We start from the raw sequence: 21,104 nt of genomic DNA on the forward strand, positions 1-21,104 counted from the left end.
AATATCCATTACACTTAATGTAAATCTTCCAATAAACATATTGTTTCTTCTCCAAGCTTAACAAGCCCACGGACATCACAACATACGAACTTCAACCAAGCCCATCTTTATGACACACGCATGTACTACCTCCTGTAGTACTTCACGAACTGATACAGAATATACATCTTCACTTTGTGTTTCCCAATTTTAGTAAAGACTGTTCTTAACTTTTCTTCCTCCTCAAATTTTTACTATTATTATTTTTTCGGTGATATCTATTACTGAGACTCATAGCAATATAGATTATACAGCATACGATTTTACAGCAAGGAAATGTGATTTTTTTTAAAATAATTAGTTTAAATGGTAAAATATCCAATCTAAATTCAAGTAAAGTGTTTTCTTTTTCATCATTTTCTCAATCATGTACTCTCTAGTTTTAGCCAAATATGTTCTTTGGTTTTCATTCTCAAAACTTTCTATCTTTTGAAACAATCATTGTTTCACTTTTCCGGTGACCAGTTTTATGATTTTTCGACGACCAGTTTTATGTTTATATGATTTTTCGACGACTGATGTTAACAATGGCACCAAAAAGTAATAGATTTATCTTTTTCACTTTTTTCGTCTTTTATTCTGACTTCACAAGGTGTCTAGTTTTTCAATGGTCTTAAAAGACCAGATTACAGACATCGGTAATTTGCATGGCTTTTGGCTGAAACTTTATGAACCGAATTTTTAGAGTCGGATCTAGTTAGGATTTGATATCCCAAACTTTTTTAGTTCTTTCTCTAGATCCACGACGGCTTTAAGCTTTATTTTAAATGGCAAGATGGCTTTGGAAGAGGAACCAAGGCTTTAAGTAGTGTTGGTTTGTTTCTTCAGTTTGGCCATCATATGATTTTTCTTCTTGGTTTGCATGTCAATTTTGAAGACGCATATTAAGTTTGCAACAAGGGTTTGCTAGTGGCAGTGGAGACGAGTGGATTGAGAAGTACAGCTTAAGCTTATCCAAACACTTGCTTTGAATCGACAAAACTGTTTTTTTTCTGTTTTGTCATCAACATACAACTTCAAGTAAGACTCTGTAAACCAAACTGGTAACTCTCCATCCAAATGAACGATAAAATATGATTGCTTGCATACACTTCGTGCAAGACTGTCATCCTTTAAATTATGTGTTTGTGGTATATGAATGATCTTTGAGTGATTGAAATTTCTCTGTAGGAGTTTGATGTCCTCCAAATAATTTGCAAAGGCAGACAATTTTTCTGGTGTTGAAACCATCTTCACCAATGGAGAACAATCCGTTTCAAATGTGACGTGATATTGACGTAGATTCCTCATGCATTCCATGATCCAAATGAGCGCTTCTATTTCCGAATGTAACGGTGATAGACTTTCTCTCATATTCCTTAACCACATCAGACCATCAAAGCCTTCTAAAGTACTACACCAGCCTTGTCCAAAAAAAAAAACATTTATGCGCTTTCCATGAATCAATCTGTGAAACCCCATCTCCCCGGGATGGAAATTAAACCTGACGACTACATTTCTTTTGATTGTGGAACATTATGAGAAAAAGATGCCTTAGCTTATGCTCAAAATAATGATTCAGTTTCTACCAGCTTCATGGCTTCCCTCGGATCAATGTCTAACCGACGAAATTGTTCAGATATGTTTGTTTGTTCACCCCCTTGTGATTCTCTTTTTTTAAACGTTTTTCAAACTGGTTGGTCGATCATCTTTGTTAGGTGATAATATCTCTACCTCACTATGTTTTCAGGTGTTTTTTTGGTGAAAATTATTTCAATTTTTAGTTTATATTTTGTTGATGTTCCGGTTTGACGATAATTGATGTGACGGCTTCTTTGGAAGATGGTTCTGACGGATATTTCCTGTGGCGAATATCACTGCTTTTATCTCTATCGATTGATATTGATTTTGGAATTTCATTTTCTTTAATTTGATAGATCGTTTTAGACCGTCCGATTTAGTTTAGTTTTATTTTTATGTTATTTTATTTTTATGCATTTCAATTTTCAACTGGTTTATAATTTTGAAACAAAAACGAAAAAAAATAAGTGAAGATTCTTTAAAAACAAAAAAAGTTTCAGCCAAATAAACATAGAGTTTTACTTCTTTTTCTCTCTGCACTTTTGTTTTATTTCGCTGATTTATTTCGTAATTATTGAAGATAATCTTGTACTTTTCATATACCCGTCTTAAATTTCAGTGTTCTGTTCTGACAATAAAGACGTCATATCGATTAAAATTATAGACTTTTAGACAGTAATAGTCTCATAAGTTTACACAACAACAAAACTAGTATTTATAATAACAATATTAAAAAGAAAGTAAAGTGATATAAAAACACAAACACTTCTGTGTTTATTTGTCTTTTGCCGGCGGAAACCGAAACCATTTCATGTAAGTGCAAACTCAAAAACCTTGTAATCCAATATGTTTCATCTCTAATACTTCATAAAATCATGTAAAGCTTTTTAGGTTGTTTTTTCTCTTATTTTTCGCTATAAATTAACAAATTATCATATTTTGTCTAAATCAGGACAAAAACACTCTTTGTTTTCTTTTCCCTCTTGTGTATCATATTTTGTTTCACCGGTGATGTAGGGATGAAGAAACAATGGTTACGGGACAAAACAGAACATCTGTTCCTGAGAATCTGAAAAAACAGCTCGCAATTTCAATTCGAAGTATTCAATGGAGTTATGCGATCTTTTGGTCTGTCTCTGCTTCTCAGCCTGGGTAAGTTTGATACATAGTCCTTGAAACTAATCAGCTTTGTTAGCTTTTAACTATGAACCTTCATTGCTTAAGCTTGTTGTAGGAAGCTAGAAGTTCTTTTGGTTCTATCATGAATATTACCAAAAACTTTGAAAGTTAAAAAACTTACGAAAAGATTACTGATTTAAATCGAAAAATCATATAAACAACTTTCTATGTTTTACTTCAAATCTTGTTTTTCGTCTTATAAGTTTCATCCGTGATGTTCTTCAACTCAAGAAAAAGTTTCTGAGTTTTCTTCTTCTTCTTTAAGTTCTTGAATGTTTCAAATAAAATGATATAGTTGTTTTTTCCCTGATTCGATTAAATTTTGTGTTAAAACCAAAGAGTGTTAGAATGGGGAGATGGATATTATAACGGAGATATCAAAACGAGGAAGACGATTCAAGCTTCGGAAATCAAAGCTGATCAGCTTGGTTTACGGAGGAGCGAGCAGCTTAGAGAGCTTTTTGAGTCTCTCTCCATCGCTGAATCTTCTTCCACTGGAACCGCCGCGGGATCTCAGGTCAGTAGACGAGCTTCCGCGGCTGCACTCTCGCCGGAAGATCTCGCCGACACCGAGTGGTACTACTTGGTTTGTATGTCTTTCGTCTTCAAAATCGGTGAAGGGTAATTCCGTCTTCCCCAAAATCAACATTGACATTTATTATTTGGTGCATCATGTCCAGTTCAGATTGATCTTTTTGCCAGTTTTATATAAAAAGACAAAATACGCTTTTATTACATGTAGGGTCTGGACATTAGATTATGTTATCTCGTTCGGGCAAGATGTGGTCTGAATCTGAAATAGAATAAGATTTCCATTTTAGTTTGGTTTAGTGTAAGTTAAAAATAATTATGGTTTGAATTCGTTGTAGTTTAATAGGATACTAGATTCTATATTTTTATGATATATAAAAGCATTTCAAGACCTTAATTTAGTTGAACGAATTTGTATTATTAAAGTTTACTGTTTAAACTTTGTAGTTTGTCACTGTATTGTGTAATCTTGAAATGTTGAGAGAAAACAATATTTTATTTAGATTTTAACAAATTTACAGCTTTATGAAAAATAAATATTCTATTTTATGTAAATAATTATTTTTTATGAAAAAAATACACGAAGCCAAATATATCAATTCAATATGGTTAAAAAATCATGTGTATTATATATTTTGTAACAACAAATCGATAGAGTATTACGTATAAGAGACAATATATATATATATATAAAAGAAAATCAAACTTACATGTTCATCCACGAGAACGTATTCGAGAGATTCACTAAAGTTGTTGTTTATCTTCCATGAGTGAAGACACTTCACATGTACTCGCCAAGTGTCTTTGAAGGGTTTGACTTGGTTAAGAAAAACCAAACTTTGCTTGTTCGACAAAACCAAACTACTTTGTTTGTTAAGACATTTTAGCTTCTTTTTTTTCTTTGCTACGGTGGGTTATACGTAATCTAAAGGGAATATTTTTTAATTTGATAGCACGATTTTTGTGGAGTCAATCAAGCTAAGATCTATATTAGTTGCCTAAGTAAGTAAATTAGTTAGCACAAAAGGAGAATTTCGGTTGTTATACTTAAAATGGTTTTGATAATTTATTATTTGAAAATTGGATAAGGAAGGTGTGAAATGAGGGAATCAAGTAATTATGATTCTTGGAAGATATGTTAGTTTGTAAGCTCGATATATGTGGAGTTATTGTGTTCGAATTATGTTTTGTTAAGTTTAGATTTTGTGTATATTTTTTTTTGAAATATATGCCGCATTTTTAACTTGGAAGTTATGTTTTGTTAACTTGGAAGTTTGTCTTTTTTTTTTTTTAAATGTCGAATTTTTAAGTTAAAAATTTAAAGGATTAACTCTATCTATGCATCCAAACAAAACAGTTTTTATTAATCCTACTATTCATATACCTAAACAACTCTCAAATGTACTTTAGCTTTAATAAGGTAGATTAAATCTTGATCCGTGCAACCGCGCAAATTTTTGTTTTCATTTATTTTTATATAAATATTTTGTTTTCAATTCTAAATTGATATATATTGTAATATATATGTGTCTATCAATTTTTAAAACATAATAAGTTTACGGTATATATTTTCATTGAGTAGATTGTTTCAAACTTTCACATGTATTTGTATTTTCTTCTATATATATATTCGGATTATTATTTCATTGTTAAAATCATAACTATATATATAAAGATTAGTAAAATATTTTTTTATATTCAAAGTTATTGTAACATTTCACAAATTTAGAAAGTTTTTAAAAAATTAAACTTTTCGCTTCATAGATTTATATTATCGAGTAAATAATTAAACATTTAGTATTTGTTTAATTTTTAAAAATAAACTATATAGTTTAAAATTTATTTTCATTGGTTTAAGGTATTAAAGATTAATCATTGTTAGATAATATAATTTTTGTTATTTAAAAAAAATCTTTATAATTTTAAAAGTTAACATCGACAAATATTTAACATATGGAGATATAATATTACAATACTAAATTATATCTATTTAATTTATAATATCTATAAATACAATGGATCATCTATTGTTTAAATTCAATTATTGATAGCCCAATAAAAATTTTGGTATGCCCAAAATTTAAATGATAAGATTAGAGATTAAATGTAACATAACTTTTTACGAATATGTCCATTAGGTCTATTTTAAAAAAAATCACACATGAATCAAAGTTGTGACTTCTGTTTTAATATATAAGATATATATAATTAATTAAATATATTTTTGTATATATATATATATATATATATTATTTTTTTACTTCAGCTATCATAGAACCGTTTGGTAAAACATAGAGTCATTTCACATTAATTTTTTTTTCACAGAATGCCTGGACGGACTTTTGCAAACGGTGAACCGATATGGCTATGCAATGCTGGTACTGCTGATAGTAAAGTTTTTAGCCGTTCTCTCCTCGCTAAAGTAAGTTCTAGTATTGTAGTTGCTATCTAACTCTTATTTTTTGCGATTTAAAACCCTAAAGTCGATCGTTTATCCTTTTGTGCGTTTAGAGCGCTTCGGTTAATACAGTAATTTGCTTCCCGTTTCTTGGAGGAGTCGTTGAGATCGGTACCACAGAACACGTACGTAAGCCACATTTCTGAATTAATCAATTTGTTTTGCTTTAGAATTTTCAGAATGAATACAAAAATTGTTAATACAAAAATTGTTACCAATTAGTGCTAATACAACAATGTGTAAAGTTTATCTAATTGTTAATACCAAAATTGTAAGAATATTCTTCTTTGTGTTTCATAGATTGCAGAGGATATGAACGTAATACAATGCGTGAAGAAATCATTCCTCGAAGCTCCTGATTCAAACGCTACAATATTACAACCAATATCATCAGATTATCACATAGACAACGTCCTCGATCCGCAACACATCCTAGAAGACGAAATCTATGCTCCTATGTTTGGTACTCGGCCTTTTCAAGCAACTTCTCCGAGCAGAACCACCAACGGTTTCGATCCCGAACACGATCAACTAGCAGAAGATCATGATTCGTTCATGGCCGAAGGAATCAACTCTCAAGTACAAAGTTGGCAGCACATGGACGATGAACTCAGTAACTGCGTTCACCAATCGCTAAATTCCAGCGATTGCGTCTCTCAGACGTTTGCTGAAGCAGGGGCTAGACGAGGTTCTTGCAGCGCAAGAAAGGGTAGGGTTCAAAGGTTAGGGCATGTCCAAGAGCAACAGAAAAATGTGAAGATGCTATCTTTTGATCCAAGAAACGATGATGTTCATTACCAAAGTGTTATCTCCACAATTTTCAAGACCAGTCACCAGCTAATCCTTGGACCACAGTTCCGAAACTGCGATAAGCGGTCAAGCTTCACAAGGTGGAAGAAACCATCACCATCATCATGTGGAACCGCATCAATCGTAGCACCATCACAAGGAATGTTGAAGAAGATTATTTTCGAGGTTCCACGTGTGCACCAGAAAGAGAAGCTGATGTTGGATTCACCAGTGGCTGGGGATGAAACCGCGAACCACGCGGTTTCAGAGAAGAAACGGCGGGAGAAACTGAATGAACGGTTCTTGATCTTGAGATCGATCATTCCTTCAATCAATAAGGTATATATATATATATATATATTTATTACTGAATTTTAAAAAGAGAAAAAGACAAAAATAGCACTAAATCAAGTTTATGTTCCCAAACTAGCACTCAAGGTCAAAAGTCACAAAAATAGCACTTAATGTTTTATCAAAAGTCACAAACTTAGGGTTTAGAGTTAAAGGGTGAGGTTTAGGATTTAGAGTTTAGGGTTTAGGGTTTTGAGTTTAGGGTTTAGGGTTTAGGGTTTAGATTTTAGGGTTTAGGGTTTAAAGTTTAGGGTTTAGGGTTTAGAGTTTAGGGTTAGGGTTTATGGTTTAGGGTTTAGAGTTTAGAGTTTAGGGTTTAGGGTTTAGGGTTTAGAGTTGAGAAATGGGGATTTGGGGATAAGATTTCAAATTTTGAAAAATAAAAAAATTAAAATTTTCAAAGGATAAACTTAGAAAAATGCTATTTTGGTCATTTTAATTTTTGAGTGTTATTTTTGTGATATAAACTTAGAAAGATGCTATTTTGGAGATTTGACCTTTTAAAAACTGTAAATCCATATTATATAATGAGTTTTAAGTTATTTTTGGTTATTTTCAATAGAGCGATAAAGTATCGATTCTTGATGATACAATTGAGTATCTTCAAGAACTAGAGAGACGGGTTCAAGAACTAGAATCATGCAGAGAATCAACCGATACAGAAACCCGTGGGACAATAACAGTGAAGAGGAAGAAACCTTATGATGCAGGCGAAAGAACATCAGCTAATTGCACAAACAATGAAATCGGCTACGTGAAAAGAACCCATGTGGGAGAAGCCGAACCAGCAGAAACCGGTTTAACCGATATAAGGATCAGGTCGTTTGGAAACGAGGTGGTCATTGAGCTGAGATGTGTTTGGAGAGAAGGCGTTTTGCTTGAGATAATGGATGTGATTAGTAATCTCAACTTGGATTCGCATTCGGTACAATCCTCGACCGGAGACGGTTTACTCTGCTTAACCGTCAGTTGCAAGGTACAATTTGTAACCTTCTTACTTAAACCTGGATTTTGTTAATGTTGACATATTGTGAAATGTTGGTTTCAGCACAAGGGTTCAAAAATAGCCACACCAGGAATGATCAAAGAGGCACTCAAAAGGTTGCATGGATATGTTGAAGACATTTTAGCTTAAAGTATTAGCAAAATATTTTCCCGCTTAGGTTTTTGTAATCTTTGGCATTCTTCTAGTTTTAGGAATTCATGTAAAACCCCCCCAAAAAAGACAAATATTTTATTTCTTCTTTTTGTTGCTGGTTAACGTACGCGAAGAACTAAAAAGGGAACCTGTAATTTTCTTTGAAGGTAGATTGTTTTAAGAATATTTGTTTTGCTCTATAACATGATGGAAATCATCTTGTGAGTCTGTATTGGCTCACACCTAGAGACGTCAAGGTAGACCAAAAATAGCCCACTAGCGAAGCGGGTCTGATACATATACAAACCGCAACCTGCGGTGGGCCGATCCACACGACCAAAATAAAAGTGAACCTGCTGCGGGTTGGGTTACTTGGACGCGGGTTGGCCCGCTTAACATTTCTAATACTAAGAATTCCGATGGAATTTAAAGATTATGAATAACATGAGACACATATATTTTCTTAAATATAATATTATCTTTAACAAAAAAAGTTTAAGCCATTTAAAATACAAATGAAGAAAAAAATAGAAAAACAAGCATGAATAAGACATTTAGAAAAAAATGCATTTCGTATTTTTATAACATATAGAAGTGAATCTTGTAAATCAACTATCTCAACATTTTAATTTTCACTTCCTTTGTATTAGCTGATATAGTAGGCTTACAGATTTTTTTTGGCTTTTGTATCTCAATTCATTATATATTAATGAATTGCTTATTCTCAGCTTTGTTATTTTTGAACAGAAGTGTTAGATGATAATTAAAAACGAACATATTATATGTAAATAATTTAACTGATAAGAGTACTGTAAAATATATTTGTTTATATTCTCTCGTTTTTCTACAATTCTTTTACCGTTTTTTAGTATGAATGTTTTTCAATTTAATACACTACTGTATATCATTTACAAAAAAATGATCTTTTTTTTGTTCATTTTAAATGGCATAAAACTATATAACATTTCTTTTTGTCACAACTAGATAACATATTTTAAAATGACATTTATAACATGAAAACAAGGTAACATATTTTAAACCCGCGGATTGGCCCGTAAACCCACTTAGCTAGACATGGGGGCTTGGACATATATATATATATAAACCGCAATCCGCATCGGACCAACCCGCACAGCCCATAGAATAATTGAATCCGCTATGGGTTGGTTTACTTAGACGCGGGTGGGCCCGTCTGACATATCTACTCACACCAATAAACCTAAAAATGGAATTAATTATAGATTAAAAACTCTACGTTTGGGAAATTAAAATCATCTTGCAAGTTATGACCAAAATCATTGACTAGTCCACTGCACTGCACAGCACAGCATATATTCAATGTACCAATTCTTATGGAAATATATATTCTCTCAGACAAAAACATAATATCTTTCCTTTTCAACTGCGAAACCGAAAACATGTATTCAAAGATATTAATTCTGTATATACACAATGATGACCAGTGAAAAGATGATATATTAGAGAGAATGGTGAAGTTGATTAGGACTTTGCCCTGAAACATCCTCTCTCCGGTATGAAACTAAAAAACTCAATTTACTTTGTTTATATATCTCTTAACATTTTATTGCTTAGTTCTTGAAAATACTGCTTACAATAGTTTAGTTTTCAAGTAGAGTGAGATTCATCGAGATTAGGACTCGATTTTCTGCTATAAATGCATTCTTTCTTTAGATGCTTGCAAAGACGAAAAAAACTGCGGTTGATATATTAGTCTTTGTGTTCATCTTGTTTGCGTGAAGTTTTCTAGCAATCTTATGTATATATATGATCCTTTTCGATACACTACAACATGCTGGTGTGTTATTTTTGTCTTGCAGTTGAAATCTGTAAGATTTGAGACAAAGTGAATCTTATAAGAATGGGGGATGAGCCAAGGTTTAGTGAGAAATGGGATTTCAGAAGGCAGGAGAACAACTTTGATGATGATTCTTCAAGCGACGATCCGGATTCATTTTCAACTCACGAACCGATTATTCATAACACAGATCCTGTTCTTGACTCTAATCAGCTAGACAATGGAACAAAAACAGTGTCTACGGAGCAACCTGTGAAAACCCGGAAGAGAAAGAGCAAGAACGATGAGAGTAAGCCTGAGAAAGCTAAACAAGTAAGGAGAAGGAAACCGAAAACTGTTTGTGCAGAGGAGAATACGAAGAAAGAGGAAACGGTAATGGAGACGGATGAAGTTGGAATGTTTATGAAGACGTTGCTTGATGATCTTACAGCTTCTAGAGAGAGCTTAATGAATTGGATGAACACTGAATTGGATGGACCATCGGATCAACATGTTGTGTCTCGACCACCTCCGAAGAAGAGAGCGGTTGCTGCGGGACCAGTGAAGAAGAGGAGAACGAAGACAAAAGGACAAGAGGAGGAGAGTGAAAAACAGAGGAAACAGGACGAGATTTGTCAAAGGATGAACAAACCTAAAGAGAAGGGTTCAGAGGTTGTGCAGAACGGTGGAGATCAAGCTCAACAACTTGATTATGATGTTGGAACGTTGGATATGTTTCTCAGGAGCGGTCATGAACAAGGACAACAAGGTATTGTTGCGCAAATCGAGATCGAGAATGCGACGGCCATTAATGAGAAGAAGAGTGTTGTTTTGGCCATTGAAGCTCCAAAGCTAAGACAGAGACAAAAGAAGACGAGAGAAGCCAACACCATCAAAAACAGATCCGAAACAAAGAAAGATGATAACTTTGCGATACCCTATGTGCCACAGCTGTCTTCATCGCCAACGTTGCAGAGCTTTCCAGTAGGTTCTTCGTTGTTTCCTTCCTCAAGCCAAGGGGTAACTTCTTTAGCAAGTAACAACTACCAACCGATGCAACCACCAGTAGTACCTCAGTTCTCTGATCTTTATGAATTTCAGACAGGATTCACAGGAGGACAAGGATATGACAAGAGTTCTCCGTTTCACAACAATGGTTACTTTTCTGGTTTTCCGGCAGCTTCCCAACCTAATCTGATGGCACAAGTGAATCATACGACTTATTCACAGCAGCGAGACAACAATGATATGTTCGGAGGACTGCAAATGAATCCTACGACTTATTCGCAGCAGAGAGATAACAATAATATGTTTGGAGAACTGCAAATGGCTGTTGGAGCCATACCATATTCCGGTATCATGTTTCATGAATCCGAAGTTGGTAACGGTAATAACAGCCTCTCCAATTACAGAACTAGCTCAGGTAGATAAACCTGTTCCAAAGGCAAGAGCAACAATTATTATCTACCGGTAGAGATGGACCTCGGTGACTGACTTGTGTTCAAAGACGCAACAAAAATGGGACTTGAAGTGTAAACTGTTGTTCACATGTTGTCTAGTTTTCTGGGACATCGCAAACAGAAAAAGGATTTCTGGTTCTTTAAGGTCTCATTGTCCCTAACAAATTAAAATTTTCTGTTTCCTTTTTTTCTTTTGGTTGGCAACAAATCATCGGTCTAAGCTTCTCTCTAATATTATACCTTATCAATCAAAATTCCATCCACTTCTCAGACACGAACCAAAAATTATTCTCTCTAAGAGACTCGATAATGTATTCTTTGGCCACATAAGACTGACGACGATCCTCAACCAGAACACTCTGGACAATGAGAGTAGCACCTCTATTTGATTCCATGGGCTCTACTTTCCAACTCTAATCATCCATTTCACTTAAAAGTTAAAACAATCAAAACCTCAGACGCTTGGAGCCTAAAAGGTGGTCAAGCACTCTATGTCTTAGAACCACGTCCAAAAGATCTGACGCCTGAGATGCAAATATTAGCCGGTTCATTATACGACTTCACATGTTTTTTCATAAGCCACAACACTAAGCTGTTAAACTTGGCTTCAAATCAAGCTTCTAATATAAGCGAAAGCTACAATTAAGCAATACTTTTCCATCAGAGTAATAGATTATCTTAGCACCCAAGCGACTCCTAGCAAATCTTTATTCTTAGAACAAGAAAAGCCTATGTTTCACTTGAACCATTCCTCCTGTGGAAAAGCTTTCCCAAGTTTTACCCGCCTCCACACCTTCTGTTCTAAAGTTTAAGTTAGAGATTCTCCCTACACTTAACAGCCCGGAAGTAAAAGATTATCTAATTATGTTCTGTTCCAGCCTCTTTACTTAATAAGATCATTCACCAACAGATTAATTTTTATAAATATATTCTTAATCCATTGTACACTCTCATACCACCATCAAACAACCATAGATCAATTCATACCCTTACCCGCTTGATACTGGGGGACATTACATCGATACTCCACGACTCGGACTCTGCCAAACCTCGATAGACTGTTGATCCTTCCGGGTCACAAACATCCTGCTCCCTCCAAACGTCAATCCAGTAATCTTGTTTTCTCCTGAATCCGCCGCGAACGAATTTTTCCTAAAAACCCTCTCTTCTAATACATCCCGGCTCGCATTCCCTACCAAACCCGTAATCACTTCAGACCAAAGCTCGATCCCACTCCCTTTACTACAAAACACATGATTCCCATAGCTCTCTATCTTACACCCAACTCCTTTCCTCTCATTAAAACTTCTCTTCTTCTCTTCCCCAAGACAAACCCATGGCTGATCCTTAACTCCTAAACCCCTCAAATCCATGTAGAAAACCTCCCCTGAAGCCACACCAACCTTGAAAACCGCTGAGAGATTCTCCGAGACAGCGACATCAGCGAAACAATCTTCCCTCTCCTTAATCTCACAAACCATACTCCTCGACCTAACATCCCAAAACCGCACGTGACCACTCACGCCAGACGGACTAGCGTGAGAGCCAGAGACCATCAGCAAGTTACAGCTCTGAATCCATCTCAACTTATTCGACGGGATCGCAGAATCATTTCCAGCACCGTAGATATCGCGACGGTCGAGCTCTAAGAGAGGTAACAACGTGGAGAGATCGTACACCATAATCGAATTCGAGTTCCTTCTGCTAGATTCGAAGCTAGCGAACAGAAACTCGGAGGAAGAGCCTACGCCTTGAACCGTCGAGCTAGCCACGTTCTCCCAGTTCAGCGTCGTCCGTACGTTTCCGCCGTTTTGGAGATCGATGATCTGCAAGCCGGGGAAGTCGGTGGCTCCGGCCGCTAAAACTCCCGGGGAGATCTCCAGAAGCGAATCCACGGCGGAGAAGTTAGTCAGCACCGTCGATTTCCGCCGCAACGACCAGTCGAAGGAAGTGATTTTGCTTCCGTGCGCCACGTGGAGGCCTCCTCCGCCGTTACTCGCCGGTGCGATCGTTGACGGAGAGTCTCGTCCGTTTAATTGGAGGATGCGGGATTTACGGAGATCGAAGGCCTCGAACTGGGACGGATTCGAGAGGGAGTCGATGAGGAAGGGCTCGATTCCGTAGTATCTGGACTCTTCGATGAGATCTCGGACGTCGAAGGAGGTTGATCTCGCGGGGAGGTTTCCCGTACGGAGGATGTAGAGAAGGACGGAGAACAAAGCGGGATCTCGATCGACGAAACGAGTAGTAGACTCAGTGGCGAGTTGGGAGAGAAGAGAATCGGTTCCGGCTAAGGTTAAGGTTTGTTTCGTCGTCTGGAAGATTCTGCCTCCGACGTTGATGGAGACAACGTTCGGTTCATGAGCGGTGGCCGGAATATTCATCGGAGCAGATCACAAAACCTTCTGTTGCTTTAGGCAGAGAGAGAGAGAATAGTCATCGAAGTACCGTTTATCTGAAGCAGAAAGATTAAACAATTCGGTACGGTTAAAACCGGAATCGGTAATTCTTCAAAAGGTAAACGGGTAAGAAAAAGATTATCGAACCAATGATCGGTCTAAACCGGAATGACACGTTTATTTGAAATCGGAAAGATTCAACAATACGGTTCGGTCTAATAATGTACACAAACGTTCGGAACCGGTACATTTAAACAGGCGAACAAACACAAAGGGAGAGACAGCAGACAGATTTCGCAGTTCGGCGATTTATATATATATAAATAGAAATGCATGATATAGATAAAAACCAAGTCGTCTACCAAATCCCGGTTTAAGGATCTGGGTTGCCTGCAATTGCAACATCATCATCTTCTTCATTGTCATCAGAACCATATTCCTCTTCACTTAGTTCTTCATCGCTAGACTTATCTTCTGAACCTTCCCCTGCTTTTGCATACTTCTCACAGTATTCTGAAACCAAACATCACACAATCAAAATGACCTATCAAATTTCATCAACCTATGGTTAAGTCTGTACAATCATATTTGTTATTCACCTCTTTAGTTAAATAGAATTCTAAACTTTAATATGATCAGAAACTTTTTATTCATCATGAACTTATTGCATTAGCTGCGAGACTTACCAAAAACCAGTTCTCACATTAACTAAGAAAAAGCAATAATCGATTAGAACAGAGAAACACAAATGATTCAGACCAACATTTAGCTTACGAATGGTAATCTCAACAACGCACCACACGTTAACAACAAGTTCAAGATACTAATTAAAGAAAAACCTTCAAGAAACTTGACAGTTTTTTTTTCTCCCTTCTCTCATAACACTAGAAGAGTCTGATTGAGTTTACCTTTAACTCGTAGTTCATAAGTAGGACGATCACGCATCATCAATGCAGCAGCTTCTCCATTCAAAGGATCAGATGGGTTTGGATACAAAAGAAGCTGAGGCAGAAATGTCTCAAACACATTCACAAGGTCTGCAGAAAATAAAGAACAAATCCAAAACATAAAAAGTTAAAACCAAACCTTCAAAACCTCTGGAATTGGATCTTTTAATTTTGGCACTTACCAAACATAGGACTCCAAGTCTGGTTGATCACATCTAAACAAACAGAACCGGACCTGCACAAACAAAAGAGAGACAAAAGATGTAGAAAATTCTCAAGATGAGGCAGTTTCCAATAAATAAATAATAATGGAAAAGAATGAAACTGACAGTTCATCAACGTTAGGGTGATAAATCTTGGTGATGAAACCAACAGAAGGAGATTTGTAAGGATAAGCATCTGGAAGCTCAACCCTTATCTTCCACACTCCTCCTTCATACAGACCTTTCACCAAAACCACACAGATCAGAACAACAAAAAGAGATAATTGTTTGGTAAAACTTATCAAACCACACACAGATCAGAACAACAAGATACAGTAATCTTAGAAATCATGGATGATTTGCAAAACCCTATCATCAATCATGAGCACCAACCAGTCTTCGATTAAGATATGAAAAAAAGAGAATGAAACCATACTGTCTTTGGGGCCATTGAATTCAACAAAGAACTCCTGCATGCCATCGTTGATCGTCTCCACTTTATAATCGCTCATCATCCTTTGGAGACAAAGATCAAATCATTCAACCCCAAATCAAAGTTAACTTTTTTGAAGAAACCCACAAATCAAAATCATAAAAAAAGGGAGAAAGGAGTATAAGAAAATTACAGCTTCATCATATCCATTTCTCTGCGTTTGCTCGGCGAAGACATCTCTTCTTCTGGGTGTGTCTTTGTTCTTCCAGGATTCGAGTGAAGATGATGAAAATAAGGTGTGAGAGAAAATCTGAAAAAGGATATATGTTTTTATTTCTTTTTAAAAAAGTATTTTTTCACGAACGCCGATGATGAAGTGAAGCGAAGACCGTATCCTTTATATAGATAGAGATCAGGACAACTTGTTCTGTCGGTAAAATGTTGTGTGTGATTCAGTTTCAGTGATACTAATTTTTTGCTTTTCAATTCTACGTTCTCCCAAAGTAACTAGTATTAAAGTAGATGCAATATTTCATTAATGTTTCAGATCCATTTAATTAAAACTTTACATATTCACGAAATTATATACTTCACAGATTCTCTCATAAATTATTCATACTATAAATAATAAAGAAAATTGACATAATTTAGCATGACTACATAGACATTTTTTTATCTTCTTATTCTTGCCGAAGTAAACGTTTTTTGGGATAAGTACGTGTACGAGAACTATGATGGCTACTGTCAGATCTTATTTTCAATAATTTAATCACATCGAGTAGTTTTATTGACTTTCTGTAACATTTAAGCAAATCTATCAGATTAAACAAGTTGAGACAATCATATCTACGTAGATGTTTTCGGGAATGTAAATTAACAAGATTTAAAAAAAATATACACACTAAAAGTATTTTATCATTTTACAAAACGGTAAAAACTAAGTAAATAAACAATATACTAAACTAAACCCACCATAAATAACCAATTCCAGTTTGATTATTATAATTTTTTTTTTTTTTTTTGAAACATTCCACTTTGATTACTATTTTTCTAAAACCCAGGAAAAGAAACAGAATCAAACCCATTTGAGACCGCAACTTAAACACAACTAAGCTTTGTTCAAAAAAAAAAAAAAAAAACTTAAACACAACTAAGAGTCTAAGAGCATCAGCAATGCCGATACTCTCGGCTCGATAACCCATGTAAGTTTTTAGATTATTTTATTATTTTTATTTTTTCAGCTTAACAAAAAATTGAAAAAAAAAAAAACCAATTGTAGGTTTTCACGTGACGATGGGATCCACGCACAGTAACAAACCTGTCCGAAAATTGGTTCTTAACTAAGGACTGCAAATCTGCAAGAGACTAATTTAACACAGATTCTTAAATTTTAAAGACCCCACAGATTATTATAATAACATAATGCTAAGATTTTTTTGTTAAGAATCATGGTTGCAAATGCTCCAAGAGAACCTTCACAAAATCTTACTAGAATATACAATAACAAGAGCTTCGTTTTTTTGGGGTATTCACAGAGGAAAATCTTAAAGCATAATAAACCCCTAAATACTTATCTTTAATAGTCTTTGTAGATGACTTCAAACGTCTGTACAAGCATACATATATATCAACACTAATGTGTAATTTGCAACTTGTGAATCAAGAACGTTACTGTTGTGTATTTTCTTACCATCTTTCTTTTCTTTTCTTTATGTTTCTTAGTTTTGTTTTTTTGGGGATTCAGAGCCGAAACGAGTCTTCTAAGCTGTGGTACTTGCAGGTTGCTAGTCGAGGGGAGAGTCAAACACCATTTCCTGCAAAAACAAACGGATCCTCACTAAGACACAGCCCGGGAAGTAGATCGAAAATGTCGGAGCAGACACAGCACCAAAGACATACCTTGTTGCAGACGGGGCAAGTTTCACTTCTCTCCATCCATTCTAGAATGCATGCCAGGTGAAAATGGTGCTCACATTTGGCTAGAAGTTTCGGGTTATCCATATCATATTCTGAATCAATAACAAAGACAAGATACATAAACCATTCACATTCATACAGAGTGATGTTTTATGTCTTGGAGATGTACAGAAGGCAAAAAGACATTACCTTCCAAACAAATGGGACAATCCTCCTCTTCCTCTATTGGCACAAAGAGGTCTGTTGATAGCTTCTTGGGGTCTATATCTTCTTCAGTAGATTCAAGATCAATCTCTGTCTGTAGTTTGCTTTCTGTTTCTTTACACGGGCATGTTGTAGCTGGAACCCCGAGAGTGATACCATCGACTGTTTCTTGAGCAGACTCAGTATTAGCAGTTTCAACTGAAACCTCTCTTATATCAACACAAGCAGACTCTTCACCGTTTTCTGGTGTTTGAGGAACACCTATAGCGACATCGAAAGGAATAGGCAGTGGTGGCGGTATATAAGCATCAGGAGATGAAGTCTCTAAGTTCGTGTCAACTACAACAACACCAGAGGAGATTGCAGAGGAAGTTCTGTTAAGAGCGGTAGATAAAGGAACACGCTCTTCTGTTGCTCTCGGATACTGCAGAGACAAAACAAAAACCTGTTATCTAACAAACAACTCTATCTTGTGATAAGAAAATCAATTCCCATATGAATCAGAGTGATTATTTGCAGAGTATCTTCACAAGAACACATAAATAATAAAAGAGGGAAGTAGGAAGAAGCATGAGACTAACGTAATAGTAGGGAGGTCCATTATGAAGATCAGCTCTTCTTGAAGAAGAACAACAGCAGCAACCTCCCATTTCTCTTCTTCTTTTCTTTATCACAATTCCAAAAACCGAAGAGTCTTCATCTATGCTAAGCTACAAGCAGTATAAAAAGACAGGAAACAAATTAGATTGTGATTAATTGAATCATTTAACATCCGCTAGAAACTGAAACAAGCTTTGTTGTTTTTGATATCAGTTTCAGCTGTCTACACAGGTTTACAATGGTAGCAACGATAACGACATTTACACCTCTATAAAACCACACCAAGCGAGCAAAATACTATCATCACACAACTAAAAGAGTCCAAAACTACAAAAAAAGAAAAGAAAAAGTAATCCGATTACAAGAACATGGAGACAATGATTCGAGATTAAGCCTACTGTGCATCTACTGAATCAGGAGAAGGCCCATATCGCAATATATTTAGCACCATCAATTCAATACACAAGTAGGGTGAATTTTATACTAAACCCCAAAGCCACTAGAAACTCTACTCGTACAAGAAAGAAAATAACCAGGAGGGTAGCTACGGCGTTTCACAACCCCTCCCAAGCTCCGTAAAACCCTAAACCGAAACCTTATCAAAATCATCAATCAACATCAGAATTTCAGAACCTAGCAACACCAAAAACGGATCTAAACAATCAAAACCCACACGAAATCAGCTTCTAAGACGAGAGAGAGAGAGAGAGATTCAACAAAGAGTGAAAACAACGATCGATCAGTAGCAAGTAAGATCAAAGAGCATACAGGAGGAACCGATCACCTTTCTCGAGATTAAATCGGGAAGAGTAAGTTCAAAATCTCAAAATCAAAGAGAGAGAGAGAGAGCGTTTTCACTTTTTCTCTCGGGCGAAACCTTCTTTTTCGTCCCCTCTCTGCTTTTGCGCTGCTGTGTTGTTTATCGTGCGCTCTATCAAACTGACTTTCCTTCACAAAAATACAACACTCACCTCTTATTAAAATATTCTTTTAATAAATAGATAGTTACTTTTTATTCTGGTCTAATTCAATTTTTAACCGAACTTTTTAATTTCAATCTAAATTATTTAATTAATTTTAAATATTAAATTAATCAGAATAATAACTTAATAAATTTTTATTAATACTTTAAAATAACATAAAAGATAAATCTACAAAATAAACCATAATTACTAATTACCAGTGCTCTTCTTAAGTTTTAATTGCATTTTATATGAATTTCTTAGTCATAGAAATTCACAGTAACACATAATGACTCAACCTAAATCTTGGAATATGACTAATAATCTTCTAAAAATAATGAAAACATGACAAATAATCAAAATAACCTAAAATCATATAGAACAAAACAAATAAGCAAAACTAAAATCACTACTTAAAATTATTTTAAAGTATGACTAATAGATAAAATAACCAATTAAATTATTAAAAACATGAAAAATAAATAAATAATCTGGATTTTTGAGAATACGAAAAATAAGAAAAACTAAAAATTATTAAAAACACAATAAATAAACAAATTACCTAAAATTATGAAAAATATAACAATTAAAAAATAATCAATGACAAATAAGCAAAACCACCTAATACTATGGAGCAGCTAACAAATAAGCAAAACCACTTCATAAATAATAGTATATATAAAACTTAAATTTTATAAACTACAAGTAATAAATTAAATATGTCAAGCAAAAACTGGATTTTTTTTTTATTTTTAAAAGCGCTATATTGTATTCTTTGGCCTAGGTTTTTTTTTTTAGTTTTTAACAAAGAAACTTTGCTTAAAAAAAAACATTAAACGACTTAATATCACTGAAGTAAACATAACATGAGAAAAACCATAAATTATTTTCTAAAATTTGATAATAATCGTTAATAATTATCCCTGAATATAATGAAAACAATCACTAAAAATGTTTTAAAACTAACAATTCAGAAATTTATTTATTAAATTTATTTAAAAATATGACAAATAGATAAAATTACCAATTAAAATTATTAAAAACATGAAAAATAAATAAATAACCAAAATTATGTAAAATATGACAAATAAGCAAACTAAAATCATTAAAAACTTAATAAATAAGAATTGGCTCTAGATTTATTTTTTACTTAAATCTAAACTGAAATAAATAAAACTAAAAATTTTGACCAAACAAATTTTAACAATTTTCTTAAGACTTCACAAATGATCGACATGTAAGAAAAAGTCACTTACGTGACTTCTTGTTTAATATATAGGAGAATTTTTATTTTTTTTATAAATATTTTATAAACACATATAAATAATTTATTTTTTATAAATTATAAGACATTAATAATTATTATAATTCTTTATATACAAATATAATATTTTATATAAGAATATGGAATCATTATATCGATTTCTATAAATTGTATTCTACTAATTACTGTACGTAGTATATAAATATAAAAATATTAATAAAACATTATTATACTTTCTATGATTTTGACAATTGGTTACCATAAATTATTATTTGTAATATCATTTAGACTATTTGATAAGTGATATTAATTAGTTCTAGATTTAATTTTTATTTTAGATCTAATTAAATAATTAAAAATTGAATATCGTTCAACTAATCAAATTATAACAATTTTCTTCAAGTCCTTCTATAATTGACACATACGCAAAAGTCACTTAAGTGACTTATCATTTAATATATAGGAGGATATTTTTTATATACATACTCATCAAATGTATTATATTACTAATTATTATTTTTCATAATAAACATACAACATAAAATTTATAATATTACTGTTTATGCCCAATAAAAGAAATTTTAAGTAATAATCATATAATTAAAAATAAAATTAGGTTAAAAGAATTGGATCTTCAATAATACGATGAAGACACATATAAACTATTTTGGAGGTGACCAAACTAATGTTTCCCTTTTTTTAACGAAGAGGTTAGACCATCTCTAATGGTTTCTTCTATTTTCACTCTAAAATAGAGTAACTCAATAATAGAGTTGGGTTCCACTCTAATAGTACTCTATTTTAGTGTGAAAAATAGAGTGGTGAACAAAAAATAAAACAACTTACTATATTTACTTTATATAGAGTAAACCCAT

The 21,104-nt window shown here is 34.0% G+C and overlaps 4 protein-coding genes and 1 pseudogene across 8 annotated transcripts; 2 read left to right on the top strand and 3 right to left on the bottom strand.

Moving 5' to 3' along the window:
- The first annotated feature begins 2,228 nt into the window (after positions 1 to 2,228).
- On the top strand, positions 2,229 to 8,264 carry LOC106432896 (annotated as a pseudogene).
- Positions 8,265 to 9,422: 1,158 nt separating this feature from the next.
- LOC106446259 lies at positions 9,423 to 11,470 on the top strand. 2 transcript variants are annotated; one of them, XM_048756201.1, is made up of 2 exons: positions 9,423 to 9,577; positions 9,884 to 11,470. In XM_048756201.1, the coding sequence occupies exon 2, from the start codon at positions 9,925 to 9,927 to the stop codon at positions 11,269 to 11,271; it is 1,347 nt and encodes a 448-aa protein (XP_048612158.1). In that variant the 5' UTR covers positions 9,423 to 9,577; positions 9,884 to 9,924; the 3' UTR covers positions 11,272 to 11,470. The 2 variants fall into 2 exon arrangements, with proteins under 2 accessions (XP_048612158.1, XP_022569610.1); XM_022713889.2 differs by lacking the exon at positions 9,423 to 9,577 and having other exon boundaries at positions 9,657 to 10,860; positions 10,942 to 11,470.
- LOC106432915 (BTB/POZ domain-containing protein At5g41330-like) lies at positions 10,653 to 13,710 on the bottom strand. 2 transcript variants are annotated; one of them, XR_007322786.1, is made up of 3 exons: positions 12,294 to 13,710; positions 11,186 to 11,273; positions 10,901 to 11,034 (listed from the first exon to the last, which is right to left on the bottom strand). XR_007322786.1 is itself a non-coding variant. In XM_013873760.3 (2 exons), exon 1 carries the CDS (start codon positions 13,682 to 13,684, stop codon positions 12,314 to 12,316), a length of 1,371 nt encoding a protein of 456 aa, XP_013729214.2. In that variant the 5' UTR covers positions 13,685 to 13,710; the 3' UTR covers positions 10,653 to 11,273; positions 12,294 to 12,313. The 2 variants fall into 2 exon arrangements, 1 of the variants encoding a protein (XP_013729214.2); XM_013873760.3 differs by having other exon boundaries at positions 10,653 to 11,273.
- Positions 13,711 to 13,852: 142 nt separating this feature from the next.
- On the bottom strand, positions 13,853 to 15,670 carry LOC106432917 (ubiquitin-conjugating enzyme E2 4). The gene is made up of 6 exons (XM_013873762.3): positions 15,476 to 15,670; positions 15,286 to 15,365; positions 14,976 to 15,090; positions 14,829 to 14,881; positions 14,608 to 14,736; positions 13,853 to 14,212 (listed from the first exon to the last, which is right to left on the bottom strand). The coding sequence occupies exons 1-6, from the start codon at positions 15,517 to 15,519 to the stop codon at positions 14,073 to 14,075; spliced, it is 561 nt and encodes a 186-aa protein (XP_013729216.1). The 5' UTR covers positions 15,520 to 15,670; the 3' UTR covers positions 13,853 to 14,072.
- A 1,080-nt stretch (positions 15,671 to 16,750) lies between these two features.
- On the bottom strand, positions 16,751 to 18,984 carry LOC106446261 (probable E3 ubiquitin-protein ligase RHB1A). Of its 3 annotated transcripts, none has more exons than XM_013887960.3 (5): positions 18,788 to 18,984; positions 17,985 to 18,113; positions 17,389 to 17,827; positions 17,182 to 17,291; positions 16,751 to 17,096 (listed from the first exon to the last, which is right to left on the bottom strand). In XM_013887960.3, exons 2-5 carry the CDS (start codon positions 18,051 to 18,053, stop codon positions 17,067 to 17,069), a joined length of 648 nt encoding a protein of 215 aa, XP_013743414.1. In that variant the 5' UTR covers positions 18,054 to 18,113; positions 18,788 to 18,984; the 3' UTR covers positions 16,751 to 17,066. The 3 variants fall into 3 exon arrangements, with proteins under 3 accessions (XP_013743414.1, XP_013743415.1, XP_022569611.1); XM_013887961.3 differs by having other exon boundaries at positions 18,862 to 18,950; XM_022713890.2 differs by having other exon boundaries at positions 18,772 to 18,937.
- Between the last annotated feature and the right edge of the window lie 2,120 nt (positions 18,985 to 21,104).

This window comes from Brassica napus, chromosome C4, assembly GCF_020379485.1.
Source record: "Brassica napus cultivar Da-Ae chromosome C4, Da-Ae, whole genome shotgun sequence".
In the NCBI taxonomy this organism is placed as follows: domain Eukaryota; kingdom Viridiplantae; phylum Streptophyta; class Magnoliopsida; order Brassicales; family Brassicaceae; genus Brassica; species Brassica napus.

Excerpts from the sequence above, each read along its gene's own strand:
- LOC106446259 (XM_048756201.1), top strand. The coding sequence starts at position 9,925 with ATGGGGGATGAGCCAAGGTTTAGTGAGAAATGGGATTTCAGAAGGCAG.
- LOC106432915 (XM_013873760.3), bottom strand. The coding sequence starts at position 13,684 with ATGAATATTCCGGCCACCGCTCATGAACCGAACGTTGTCTCCATCAAC.
- LOC106432917 (XM_013873762.3), bottom strand. The coding sequence starts at position 15,519 with ATGTCTTCGCCGAGCAAACGCAGAGAAATGGATATGATGAAGCT. Across the intron at positions 15,091-15,285 it reads ATTCAATGGCCCCAAAGACA|GTCTGTATGAAGGAGGAGTG; the intron begins GTATGGTTTCAT and ends TTTTGGTGAAAG. Across the intron at positions 14,882-14,975 it reads CACCCTAACGTTGATGAACT|GTCCGGTTCTGTTTGTTTAG; the intron begins GTCAGTTTCATT and ends TTGTTTGTGCAG.
- LOC106446261 (XM_013887960.3), bottom strand. The coding sequence starts at position 18,053 with ATGGGAGGTTGCTGCTGTTGTTCTTCTTCAAGAAGAGCTGATCTTCAT. Across the intron at positions 17,828-17,984 it reads ATGGACCTCCCTACTATTAC|TATCCGAGAGCAACAGAAGA; the intron begins GTTAGTCTCATG and ends TTGTCTCTGCAG. Across the intron at positions 17,292-17,388 it reads TTGTCCCATTTGTTTGGAAG|AATATGATATGGATAACCCG; the intron begins GTAATGTCTTTT and ends TTATTGATTCAG.